At 38.9% G+C, this 13,772-nt stretch overlaps 1 protein-coding gene and 1 pseudogene across 1 annotated transcript; one reads left to right on the forward strand and one right to left on the reverse strand.

The window, feature by feature from the left end:
* Positions 1-2,454: 2,454 nt before the first annotated feature.
* Positions 2,455-8,436, forward strand: LOC131312149 (calcium sensing receptor, chloroplastic). Its single transcript, XM_058339912.1, has 7 exons — positions 2,455-2,542; positions 2,585-2,854; positions 3,603-3,848; positions 5,358-5,550; positions 6,351-6,492; positions 7,796-7,927; positions 8,025-8,436. The coding sequence occupies exons 2-7, from the start codon at positions 2,609-2,611 to the stop codon at positions 8,260-8,262; spliced, it is 1,197 nt and encodes a 398-aa protein (XP_058195895.1). The 5' UTR covers positions 2,455-2,542; positions 2,585-2,608; the 3' UTR covers positions 8,263-8,436.
* On the reverse strand, positions 4,121-4,234 carry LOC131312192 (small nucleolar RNA snoR100; annotated as a pseudogene).
* Positions 8,437-13,772: the final 5,336 nt, after the last annotated feature.

Consider the following 13,772-nt stretch of genomic DNA (forward strand, 5'->3'; position numbering starts at 1 on the left):
GATAAAGCTAAAAAAAATGGGAAAATGACGGCCCATGACATGTTTTGATAATTAATATCCGCTAAGGACATGATAAGAATATTTATTAATACTAAAAATATTCTTGACAGATATTAATTATCAAAACACGTTATTGGCCGTCATTTTCTAAAAGAAGTGTATTAATATTAGTCCAACCCACAAAATGGCCAACCGAGACCCCGCAGTTGTAGCAGTCCAATCTCTGCCGGTCTGTCCTACAGCGGGAACAAGACAGGCCCAAGTTGTAAACCTATGGCACTTTGTGCTAGGATGTAGGGCTGGTCCAACTTTGTTACTTTTGGCCCAAAATGTCCCTTATTGTGCTGGACTAGATCCAAATGGTAGTCCTCCGTCAACCGTAGAGGTGTCGAATGGATTGTGCCATGTCGGCCCAGCCCATTTATTTTCTTGCTTAGCATGTTTCGTGTCGTGTCGTGCTGGGCCTATTTACTAACCGTGCCGTGCTTTTTCAGAATATATCCTCGGGCCACCACAATACGTGTTGTGCCGATTTTCGTGCCCGTGCACAATCGATCCTTGTGAAGCTAAAAAATAATTCTAAAAGATTGCTATTATTTTTTTAAAATTTGATAATTACAACAAAAATTAACACGTTTAATTTAAAAAATACAAAACATTTTACTGGTAATTAATTAAATCTTGTAATACAATGAATATAATTATAAATAGGAAATGCGTCACTAGGATAAGAATACATTCCAAGTAGGTAGACACCTACTCAACTACCAATCATATGCATTCTGTGTCCCACTACTCAACTATCAATCATATATGCATGTGGTGCCGTGGGGCTCCAAAACGATGGCTCAACCCAGCCCACCTTAGTGATCGTGCCGTGCCAACACTAAACGTGTCGTGCTCATGCCGGCCCATTTGACACCTCTAATCAATCAGACAGCTCGGATTCACATACAAAGCGAATTTGAGCCGTCCATTTTTTTTTCCCATTTTTCCAAATATTTTCATTTTTCCCATTGCATGTAACATAAAAACATTTCGGCATTAATTTTCAATATACTGTTTCTCTTTTGCTTGCCTTTTCTGTATTCTAGGTAGGGTTGTACGTGGAATTTTTAGGGAAAAAATTTCAGCAGGTGGGTACCACGGGTGTTCGCTCGGCGCGTCCATTGCATTTTTGGACAACTTCGATTTGGAGAGAGAAAGTGTTGGAATGAGAGGAGAAAAAGAGTTTCAATCCGAACCGTCCAAAAGTGTATTAGACGGTCCAGATGTGCCGAGCAGTACCACATGGAAAATACCCACCTGGCACCGAAAATTTTCTCAATTTTTAGGGTTTTACCTTTGTTTTTCAGAAGGAATCTAGGGTTTGTTTTTCAGAAGAAATCTCGTCACAGGAGCGGCTATGGCGTCGAGCTGTTTTGACGATTTGGCCTGAAGTTTTGAAGAGAACCGTGGGATGTGAAACTCGCCATAAAGGAAATGCGGGAATATGTGCCGTTGATGGAGGACTATAAATCGCAGCTAACATTGGAGATCATGCACGAGAAAGGTTTTCTTGTTCTTGATACTTTGTTTCTCGAGGCCTGGAAAGGCATCGATCTTCAGGCAATCATTGATTCTTTTCGTATTGCACTGGCTGACGAGCAATCAGATGAATTTAGAAAATTCGAAGATCTTGGAGGCGTGGAGGGCATGACACTGGCGGAATTCGCGAATTCTGAGAGCAATTACTTTGTAGGGGTGGGCTATTTGGATTGGCATGTCTCAAACAGTCTGCGTTACAAAAATTCCAAGAAGCAACTACTTTTCCTTTAACGTGTGGTGTCTTCGGGAATTTTGTTAGATTGTCCCGTAGTCTCGTATTCATAGCAGTATTGGAGAGATGAGATTCTTACTCTATTTGGGAAACAATGGATTAATACAATATTACATCTCCTTTCAAACTCTATCCAATCACTCACATTCTTATTGATCATTAAGATACTTGTAATCTAAACGTAGTCTTCAGTAGTACGAGTACTTTAATTGCATAGAAACTAGATTGTTGAAAAATACTGTGTGTGTTTTTTCAGATTTTGTCGGACAAGTTTGAAAGGGAAGCTAATCCTAACGAAGAAGTTAGCGACGTGAATTGCATAAATTTTTTGTTAACTGAACATACTAAAAATGCAAAAAAATTAAACATTCTCTTGTTGTCTTTTACTTCCCTTGTAAATGAAGTGTGTTTTAAGGGGGAAAAGAAAAAAAAAATGACTTCTATGCGGTCCGTATTTTGGACCACTGAGCGTAATTTCAGTCGTTCAAAAGTTTTCTTTCACTCAAAAAGTCTTTTTCAATACCATCAATTGCTTGCTTAAATGTCCGGACGAGACAAGCCGGATCCAAACAAAAATCCAATGATGCTTCCCAAACAAAAATCAAAAGTTGCACTTGACAAGTCCAGTTGGTTTTCAACAAAACCTCCAAATGCCAGACAGACACAAAAAGACCGTTCATTTCTCATCACACATCTTGCTCAGACAGGCCACCCACTCTATCTCTATCTCACTGCTTCTCGCACCACACCACTAAAACTCGGTGGCACTGAGCAGTGGAGGAAACCATTATGGTGATGGCCCTCAGAGCCTCGGCCACCGCAAGACATCCTCTCCCTCAGCCACTTCCACCACCGCCGCCGCGATCTCTCTCTCTCTCTAAAAGTACTGCCTCCACAACCCAATTCAGACCCTCCTCTGTACCACCCTCAATCACCTCTACCAGTCTCTCCCTCTTTGCTCTCTTTACAGCTCCCCCACATGAAGCCAAAGCTCTCAGCCTCCCCAAAGAACAGGTTGTCTCGTCTCTTACCCAAGTAAGTCCCATCAATTCGCGCAACTCTGACTTTAAACTGAATAACCATCATAAGACTCCTTGCTAGCAACTATTGTGGCCACCTCATCATCCCCATGTATAAACGTATGAAGTATCTGTGGGAGGAGTAACATCTGTGGGAGGAGTTATTGGGATTGGTTCAAAATGCAACGCAAGTTGGTGACTTGCATTACAAAAAATTAAAAACCCACCATAAGATTACTGGATTAGTAGTGCGAAACCCACATACTTCATCCTAGTAATGACAAACTACTTCTTTCATCCCAGAAAGTTTGTTCGGTACGCAAAATAAGAATGAAAAGTAAGCTTTGTTCGTTTGCCATTTTAGATTTGTTTTAGTTTTGTTTTTCAATCATTGTCCTACTTCTTTCTCCAATCATTATTCTATTTTTTCAATTATTACTTTCACATCTCTCTATATCTCTCTCCAATCATTATTCCTATCTTCAATCATTACTCTATTTCTCTCTTCACCCACCGCCAAAACTAAACTAAACTAAATTCTCAATCAAACACAACCTAAGCATTTTTCGTCGGATTTTTTAAAACATTTTCTTTACAATTTAAAAGAGCTAAATGATATCTACTACCTTGTGACGAAAATTTTGTTTACTGAAAAAAAAAGTGGTTTTTTAAAGTTCTCGTTGACAATCTTTTTGGGACGTACGTAGTAATACAAATTGCGTTGATTCTATGTATTTGAGTTGCCATTTTTTTCTGGGTTTTAGGTGGAAAAGACAATTGATCAAGCACAGGAAGTGGGTTCGAGTTTTTTCGATGTGGCACAGCGCATTTTCCAGGTTGTAGCCGAAACAGTTAAGCCTGGCATTGATGTGGCGTTGCCAATATTGAAGCAGGGCGGAGAACAGGCGGTGAAGATCGCTTCTCCAGTTGTTTCAGAAGCTTCAAAGAAAGCTTTAGACGCGATTGAGAGCTCGGGTTTCGAAACACAGCCTGTTTTAAGTGCTGCTAAGGTTTGGCCCTTCTTTTGTCAATGTGAATTAGCGGTGGAGATATCATAATTGACTGCATGCACACCAGGTGTTTGGTAAAAAGCTATTACATAAGATATTTCTTTTTTATACACAACAACAATAACATAACCCGTTTAGTCCCCAAATCACTGGGTATCCATGGGGGAGGATTAGAGACAGACTTTTGGCAAAATATGCACAAAGTGGCTGTCCTAAGAAAACCGTTGAAACAGCGGCCCCCTATACCACCAAGAACCGAGGGGCCAAAGGGACGTTTTGCTGCGGAGCCATTCCCCCAAATCAAAGCTAAAAGGCATCAGCGAGGGCAAGCCTAGAAACCCAAATCAATTTGTATGCACATTACCATTACCATGCTTCCTTTATAAGTCCGCCTTTTCAGTTACATCGTAGGAAAATGGTTGTGCAATTTGTTATAAATATGGGAAGTTTGATAAATTGTTTGCGTTTGAAAGTTGAAATGGAAATGAGCATGTTGTTGGTACGTAGCCGTGTTGGTATTGGGGGGCTTTAATGGTTTTCTAACTTGAAGAAATGGAGAAAGGTAGTAATTTTTCCGCATTGAATTTTTCTTTTACCGGAGGCCTTGGCATGGCACTAAGTTGTTTCATTGCAATTTCGGTGCTATGGGTTTGAAACATGGAAACAGTGTGTCTGCACTTGGGGATAATTCTTTTTAAATCCCAGTTTGGTGAGAACCTCATGCAGATATGGAGCTAAGATTGTGGCTCAAGAAGGGCAATATTAGGGTAAAAGACTACATCTACCTATAATGTCATGCACACCGATAATGTCATGCACCTCGCCTTTCTTCCCAGACCCAATCTTGACCCTGACTCGAACCATGATGATTGTGCTTCAGCACCTCTTTGTCACTGTTAGTAGTGTTGTTGAGAAGAGAAAGATAACAGTGTTAAATTGTAGACCATTATTCATCTAAAAGCTTCAGCTGCTCGGAAAAAAATGGTATACATTATATTATCCTTTTTAAAATTCAAAATGCTAAGGGGGTTAAATGATTTGTGTTGCACAAACTTTTAGTATTTCACAGGAAGGTACAAGCGGGTAAAATTGAGAGGCTCGTGCCTCTGCTGGGCCCAGTTGAAATTCGCCAATGGCTTCTTGTATTGGGCTGCCCTTAAGTTTATGAGCATGCTTTACAGTAGCGAATTAATTGAAATTTCATCACCCCGTTACATAGTTGGAGGATGTACTTCATTTCTTGTGCTTTGAGAAGCATACAGATGAGCTTTGAGAATCAATCCAATTGCATTCTGGGTATTGGCTTTCTCTTGATCAGTAAACTGGTTTCTTCGTAAGTGAACTGATTCACTCGATTTTTGAATGATATTTAACAAGATACCCAAAAAGTTAGTATCCCTATTAAGCAGTTAGTTTAATCTTTGTATTTTGTCTTTGAGGTCCCTCGCCTCTCAGCTAAAAGTTCTAGTTCTTGGCCACTGTCTTGATATTGATTGATCTCAACTGCAGACAGTAGCAGATGCTGCTCAACAGACCACCACGGTGATTGAAGCCGCCAAGCCTATAGCCTCGTCAACAGTTGAAACCATCTCATCAACAGATCCTGTTACAATAGTAGGGGCTGGTGGAGCTTTATTCCTTGTGTACCTTCTGTTCCCTCCTATTTGGTCTGTGGTTTCTTTCAGCCTTCGTGGGTACAAAGGTGACTTTATCTCTTTAAATTGAAGTGTAAATAGACTAACAATTAAATGAATATCATTATATCACCAGACCAATTACTTTAGTAGAGCAACTCAGAAGAAGGAAAGAAAGGTATCACCGTGTGCTTAGAACAATTGTAGCCTGGGATGTGCAGCATGATGATGGGGACCTATTTTATGGGTCATGTTGTGCAAATATGACCAGAGGTTAGTTTCGCCTCCACCCTGCTGTTGGGAACAGCACATGGTCATGGTTTTCTACTGGAGCATTTGGAAGACTGAAACAACATGATGATAACACTTGGCATAAATATTGGTAATAATATGATAGAAATAGATAAGAACAATTACCTTACGCTAGAGAATGCAAGACACAGGAAAGAGCTTGTTTGTTTGCCTTGCTGGAATTTTCGGCAAAATTCTGATTTCTTGAAAGACTGTGATTTAGTTATTCAATCACAGAGTGAATATGTATAGAATTAGAAGTTCTGACAACATGGTGACTTTATGTAGTCAAAAGCTTTTGTTGTTATCGTGGCATAATGTCAAGTTGCTTCTTCAAAAATGTTTAATAATAAATGCAGATGCATATTAATATTGCTGAAGATATTGTCCATTAAGTACTTTTGGTTAAAACTTATTCGGGTTGTTGGTTTAATAAACTTACTTATGGAATCTAACAATATCAATGCAGTCTAGCATTCTTCTTTTATCCTTGTAATTTTCAAGATAACACAGACTTATTGTTTGCCTACATATTCCTGAGTTGAAAGTTCCTCAATTAGTTTAATTTTATCTCTAGGTGAGCTCTCTCCTGCTCAATCCCTTGATCTCATCTCTTCAAGGAATTATCTGATGATTGATATTAGATCAGAGAAGGACAAGAACAAGGCCGGTATTCCCCGACTGCCATCTAGCGCTAAAAATAGAGTGATTGCAATCCCGTAAGTACTTTTGCTGCCCCAGCATCACTTTTTCTTCTCTTTTGGTTCACAACAAAACAATGTAATGTATACATTCATGTGTGCGTATTTTGTTTCTGTAAAAAAGACTTGGAAAGAAAGCTCATATGCTTTTCCTTCCTTTTCCTTTGGACATTGGGAACGTAATAGGTTCTGTAGTTGTAAGAAGAACGAATAAGTTACCGGTACATGTGAAATAGGAATGCAACGAAGTTCGGGGTTTTCCCCCCCTTATATTAAAAAGCTTTTTCTTCGAGTGCCGGGCTTGACAAAGTTGTGTGGGGTTGTCGATCAAGATTGGGTAACCTCGCCTGAGCCTCTGGTTCAGCAATTGCGTTCGCCTAGCCTCTCGCCTGACCTACATAGATAACGCATGACTAAAGGCCAATCTGGTCGATCACCGGAATGACCCTCCGACGATCAAGTTAGAAAATGTAGGAGAGGGATGTAAGGACTAGGGTTTAGGGCACGAAAGAGTGTGTAACTCTCTAGGGTTTCATCCTTGCCTTTATATAGAAGTCCCTGACTTGCTCTCCAAGTACATGTGCGTGCCTCGCATGCTAGGTAACCACTCCGGCTGATGTCAAGTCACACCTGACGTGGTGGATGAGGTGGTTACCAAAGAATGTGTATGAGCTGTCATCATGAGGGTATGATCAGCACATGCCCCATCTGTTAGGGCTGACATCCTATATGACACATCGGATAAGACGATTGAGCGCATGTGAGTGTGTCAGACGAACATGGACCAGGTGGAGAGGACCCTGCCGAACCAGACGGCTCACCCAAAGGTAATCACCTCGGTGCCCGTTGTTCGGCAAAGACCCCCTGGCTTATCTTAGGGACAACTCCCCTTGTTAATGAAGCGTGACCATTCAGCAAGGTTCAGCTCGCCAGAGCTGTCGGATTCCCCTGATGTCAGAGCCTATGAGCCCTGGAAGGCCCGATGGCTCGGCAGAAGGACTTTAACTATTTTGGCCACTACAAGTTGGTCATTCAAGAAAATAGTGAATGGGTAGCAAAAACCCAGGCCTTCAAACAAGTAGATAACAGAAAGCTTGCAGATTCTTGAATCCACAAAAGTGAAACTTGGTTATTAAAAATAATAGAGGATGGGTAGCAAAAATCTTACTCGTCAAACAAGTAGAAATTGATTTGAGTATATGATCACAGAAACCTGGTGCCCGAATAGCGTGTCCTTGTCCATCTGGGCCTTTTCCGTTGCATTCATAATCCATACTCTTTGCTTGGCCACTTATCATTCTCATTGCCTCTAATGGTTCAGTTTGGAAGAATTACCAAGCAAGCTAAAAGGCCTCGTCCGAAATGTAAAGAAAGTAGAAGCTGAAATAGCGGCTTTGAAGATTTCATATCTGAAGAAAATATCCAAAGGGTCCAACATCGTGATCATGGACTCGTGAGTTCTTTCCCTATCGCCACCTCCCTTTTTTGTTTCATTCATACTTATTAGGTGCAGAGAGCTTTACGGTTTTCTTCTGTTTTGGAAATTCCAGGTTGTCTGATTCGGCCAAAATTGTTGCAAGGACACTTACGAGTCTTGGCTTTAAGAACTGTTGGGTTGTGGCCGGTGGGTTCTCGGGAGGAAGGGGATGGCTACAGAGTCGCTTAGGAGCTGATTCATACAGTGTATCCATTGCAGAGGTTTTATCACCATCTAGGGTCATTCCTGCTGCGGTCCAACGTTTTGGTACTACTACCTCTGCAAAGCTTCTCCCACGGGGCTCTGATTAATAAGTTGGCATATTTTTGGAATTATTTAACCAAGGCAATTCAAATTAATCATTTGTGGCCTCTCTATTTTTGTTCATGTGGTTGAGATAGGGAAAAATATATGAAGAGGAGAAACCTTGTTACTCACCATCTTTACTGTCAAACTTGAAGACAGTGTTCGGTTAAGGGTTAAAATCTCTCTCTCTCTCTCTCTCTCTCTCTCTCTCTGAGCAAAGAGCACGATTTTCAATAAGTTTTCTCTTCACTTGTTACTCTCATCTCTGTATCTCTCTCCACTCCTAAACCCTCTTCCAATTTGTTTCTCTCATGTTTTGGACACTCGAAACAAAGGTTTCATCAAACATTAGTAATCTGCATTTTAAACCAGATGCTGGATCTCCTGCACTGAAGGAATGCTTCTCTTTTCAGCTGTTTCCTTAATTTACTAATCCCAGAGTTTGCTGACCAGAAGTTACCTTAGAGAGTAATTTTTTTCGCGAATGATTAAACGCGTTCGTTTAGTACCATAGACAAGAAAAATATGCTATTTTCATGAAAAATATGATGTTCATTCATTTGATGAAACTATCCCTGATTGAATTTTTCCCGAATTTTGTGGGCTATCTCAGAACTACAAAAAGAGATTTGTAGTTTCCATTACTCCTCACACGCATCAAAATTAATAACAAGGGTGCGACACTCACCACTCAACATCTCACCGTCCGTCTCGACAATCAATGGTCCAAATTTAAAAAAACTCTTCTAGTGAAAGTTTAACTCTTTTCTAGAACTTTTTTTTAAGAACTAGACCTTTTGAACGGTGAGATTGAGAGCAGTAGAAAGAGCGGTAAAAGTTGAGCAATGGGCGTAGATTTTCTTCCATCCATTAACTACGATTAATTAGCCCATCTACTCACCCTTCAAACCACCAATAATCAAGGATTCGGATCCAATAATCAAACCATTGCTCTCGCAATCCACCACACATGCATTCCCATACGTAATAATAACCCCCATACCTCTTCAATTCACTCTCTGTGTCTCCTTGCCGAATGCTCACCCCTCTCTCTCTCTCTCTCTCTCTCTCTCTCTCACACACACACACACACACAAAGGGCATAACTTCTGTACTACTATTAAAACCAACCACATCCTATTCTTCTACCCATGCATATTTACGACCCTATATATGGGCCAAAAATCTATATTTCTTCTCCATTATAAATATACTAGTTTACAAAACTGCAAAATTATGAAATTTTGGGGTGTTAAGTTTATGGACAATGATACACCCACCGCAGCTCATCCACCGCGCTGCCCACCGTACGCTCGCTGGGCCCACTCCGGCTACCGAACGGCCGATCCGAACCGACCAAAAATTCTTTAAAAAAAAACCGAGTGGGCCCTTGTGAGAATCAACTGCATCCGACGTGTGTAAGTGCTCGATCCCGAACTTCCAAAAGTTAGATGATCCGAGCCATTAAAAAATGGAAGTTCGGATCGAGCACTTACACACGTTGGATGCCATTGATTCTCGCGTGGGCCCACTTAGTTTTTTTTTTTATAGAATTTTTGGACGGTTCGGATTGGCCGTCCGGTGGCCGGAGTGGACCCGGCGAGCGTGCGGTGGGCAGTGCAGTGGATAAGCCGCGGTGGGTGTATCATTTCCGTAAGTTTATATAGTCCTTGCATAATTAGTTTCCGTAAGTTTATATAGTCCTTGCATAATTAGTTTCTGTAAAACCCTGCAATCTACGTACGGATCCGCATCCTATATTCCTATCCATTCCACTTATTGAGATCTTCATCCCATTGGGGTGTTCCGGATTTTGGAAAAAAAAACTTTTTGAAAAAAAAAACAATTTTAAGCTCAAAAATCATATGTTTATGTAAATAATTTTCTTACCAATATGGATCTTGTTTGATAGATTTCATTAAAATCTTTTAAATGGTGCAACATTTTCTTTATATTTGAGTTTGAATTACATTCGTTTGAAAAAAAAGAACTTTTTGTAAAAGTAGAACACCATGATGATGAATATTTAAATATCCATCCTCTTTATCCAATGTAAGAATTCATCTCGCTCTTTTTTCATGCTTATGTTTTCATCCTCTTAGTGTGTGAATTACCTTTCTTACCCTTTTCACTATGAAATAAATATATTAAGTTTATTGCTTTTTTAATTTAGTGGGATTGAATTGGATTATTTTCCCAATTTAATAGGATTGAATTGGATTATTTTCCTAATTCAGTAGGATTTAGTAAATTTAAATATGATTGATTACTTTTATTTTTATATTTCAAATTAAATTGCATCGAAACAATCATAATTCATTTTGGTAATTTTAATATGATTGATTATGTCATGTTTATTAAATCGGTTTCAAGCTAGATTACGAATGGTCATAAAACGTTGAAATCGACATGGTAATTTAACCATGAAACATTGATCATAATAACACCTATTTTTATGGTAATTTAACCATATTTCATGGAATAAAATCAATTAAAAATATAACCTTTTTGGTTAATATGTGAGCATTTTAACATGATCAATACATGCAAAAATGTGGTCAACTTATCATGTTAATTTCATAAAACATGGCCACTTTATCATATCTGGTTGGCCAATATCTATAATCCACAAAGCTAAAATGTGGTCAACTTATTATGTTAATTTTATAAAACATAGCCACTTTATCACCAACACAGAAGCACGTAATACAATTCTTATCCATGAAAACATAAGAAAAAGAAGATGTTAAGAAAAGACGGAGGTAAATTTGTTGATGCAAAAGAAGATGTTAAGAAAAAGACGGAGGTAAACATAGGACAAGCTATATAATTTTTTTTTGGCATCCTCATTATCTCCCTATCAAAATCGACCTGTTAAGTAGCGAGTGACGAGCGACAAGAGGCGGTGGCAAGCGGCATGCCGAGAAGCGGCGATTTGGCGATTGGGTAAGGTGTTTAAAGGGGCGTTGGGGGTCAAAACAACCGCTAGGTACCAGATCCGAGGATTTCGAGATTTATCGAGGGTCATCGATGGCCGGAAAATGTCCGCCAGTGGTCTAAGAGGGCTGGGCTTGAGTCGCCGATGGTTGGCCATGCTTGGTCGGCGATGACTGGGCTTGGGTCACTGAAATGATAGAAGGAGGATGGATTGGGATGAAATGGTAGTCCCCCTGTAAATTTTGGGATCAAAACATAACATTGCTAGTCCCCCGTAAATTCAGCCCGTGAATTCTGCAATTAATTCCAAAAAGAGATGGTCAGTGTTTCATGGTTAAATTACTATGTCGATTTCAATGTTTCATGACCATTCGTAATCTAGCTTGAAACCGATTTAAGAAACATGACATAATCAATCATATTAAAATTACCAAAAAATCATGAATTATGATTGTTTCGATGCGATTTAATTTGAAATATAAAAATAAAAGTAATCAATTATATTTAAATTTACCAAATCCCACTGAATTAGGAAAACAATCAAATCCAATTCCATTAAATTAGGAAAATAATCCAATTCAATCTCACTAAATTAGGAAAGCAATAAACATAATATATTTATATCATAGTGAAAAGGGTCATAAAGGTAATTCACACATTAAGATGATAGTAATTTGAAATATAAAAATAAAAGTAATCAATCATATTTAAATTTACCAAATCCCATTGAATTAGGAAAACAATCCAATCCAATCCCACTAAATTGGGAAAATAATTCAATTCAAACCCACTAAATTAGGAAAGCAATAAACAATATATTTATATCATAGTGAAAAGGGTAAGAAAGGTAATTCACACATTAAGAGGATGAAAATATAAGTATGAAAAAAGGGCGGGATGAATTCTTACATGATATTGATAAATATGATAGATATTTAAATATTCCTTAAGAAAAATGAGTTTTGAGAATTTTTTTGTCAAAATTTAAGTTTGGAGTGAAAAAATTAGGCAGCCCTCCTCTCCACCTCAAATGGCACTACTAGCCTATCCTACCCTCAATTCCACGTTCACTCACATACATGGCATAGTTTTTGCTCTCTATAGGGAGAATTGGGGGATGGTGCTGTGCACAGCACCGTGCTACACACCTCTGAGCCGTCGGATCATGCATTCGATGGCTCGGATCTCATCTCGGCAATGAACAGCTCTCGATCATTGGTTGCTGAGATGAGATCCGAGCTATCGAATGCACGATCTAATAGCTCGGAGATACGCAACACGATACTGTACATCTCAATGCACAACATCAACCCGAAGTCCCTATATGGAGTACATGTGAACCAGTTTAATGGCATTAAAGAATTCTTGCATTCTATTTTCCTAGCTCTAGACCAACAATTATTATTTTTCAAATCAAGTGCGTATTTATATTTGATTGACTTGAATTTTAACGAATCAACTCATGTACAATAACCATACAATTCCAATTGTCGAAGTTAAACCTACAACATGTCTCATTAAATGTGGTAAACCTGTAACATGCCTCATACGGTTCTAAACGTACGATTTGAACCGTTTAGTAAAATAGTTATCCCACAAAAATTTGTTAAAAACTTTGGTTTATTGAATCCATATTAAGTTTCAAAAGTACTTATTATTACGTGTAATAATGAATTATAATTAGCGGTTTTATGCTTGCACTAGAAGAATAATCCTCGTGCAAGTTATAATAATTTATTTATCTAGGCAATCAAAATGTTAGTCTCGTTAAATTAAGGAAGACAACATCACCTTCAACATATTTACAACATTCGTGAGGCATTTCCGCCACATTAAATGGAATGATGATCTCCGTTCGGCCATTCGGATCCGGTACCAATTAATGAAACCACCACTAATTACAATTGGTTCAACTGGTCAATACATAGTTATCTCATATATATATGAGTAATGTTCGATTTCCGTAAGCACTAATTCTCTTTTTCAAGTCCCTTGAGATAAATTAAATTAGAATTAACGAATGAAAAAAAGAATATACAACTGGTTCAACTGGTCAATACACAGTTATACCTGACAGACTTATCTTCATTGGTAATTTTTTGTTTTTTTGATCACTTATCTTCATTGGTAACTCTACCCTTTCAAGGGATGGCTCCAGACTCCAGTGGCAATATATCCTTACATCTTGATTCGAAACTTGACAATCTTTTGAGGCCAAGCTGCGAGACAGAAATTGCTTGTGAGTCTCCAAGTATTGGCGTGGATAGTCTAGTTGTAGGGCTGCAAACGAATTGAGCTGCTCGCAAATAGCTCATGGCTCAGGTCATTCATTAAATAAACTGAGCTCAACACTCAAAAGCTCGGCTCGTTTGTATAAGCTCGGCTTGTCTAAAAAGTTCAGAACGAGCCGAGCTCGAGTTTTAGGCTCATTTAATAAAGAACCGAGCTTGAACACGACGAAGCTCGGCTGGGTTAAAAAAAAAAACCTCTGCCATTTCATATTCTCATCAGTGAGAAACTTTTAGGTATACTAGGGATACCAAGCCCTATGGTATTCCTTCCGGTCCGTTTTTTATTT

This window comes from Rhododendron vialii, chromosome 12a (genome assembly GCF_030253575.1).
Source record: "Rhododendron vialii isolate Sample 1 chromosome 12a, ASM3025357v1".
NCBI lineage: Eukaryota > Viridiplantae > Streptophyta > Magnoliopsida > Ericales > Ericaceae > Rhododendron > Rhododendron vialii.

What these genes read in the sequence shown, in the direction of transcription:
- LOC131312149 (XM_058339912.1), top strand. Translation starts at nt 2,609, where the DNA reads ATGGTGATGGCCCTCAGAGCCTCGGCCACCGCAAGACATCCTCTCCCT. An exon ending in TTGTCTCGTCTCTTACCCAA is followed by an intron (nt 2,855 to 3,602) that starts GTAAGTCCCATC and finishes TCTGGGTTTTAG; the next exon opens with GTGGAAAAGACAATTGATCA. An exon ending in AATAGAGTGATTGCAATCCC is followed by an intron (nt 6,493 to 7,795) that starts GTAAGTACTTTT and finishes CTAATGGTTCAG; the next exon opens with TTTGGAAGAATTACCAAGCA.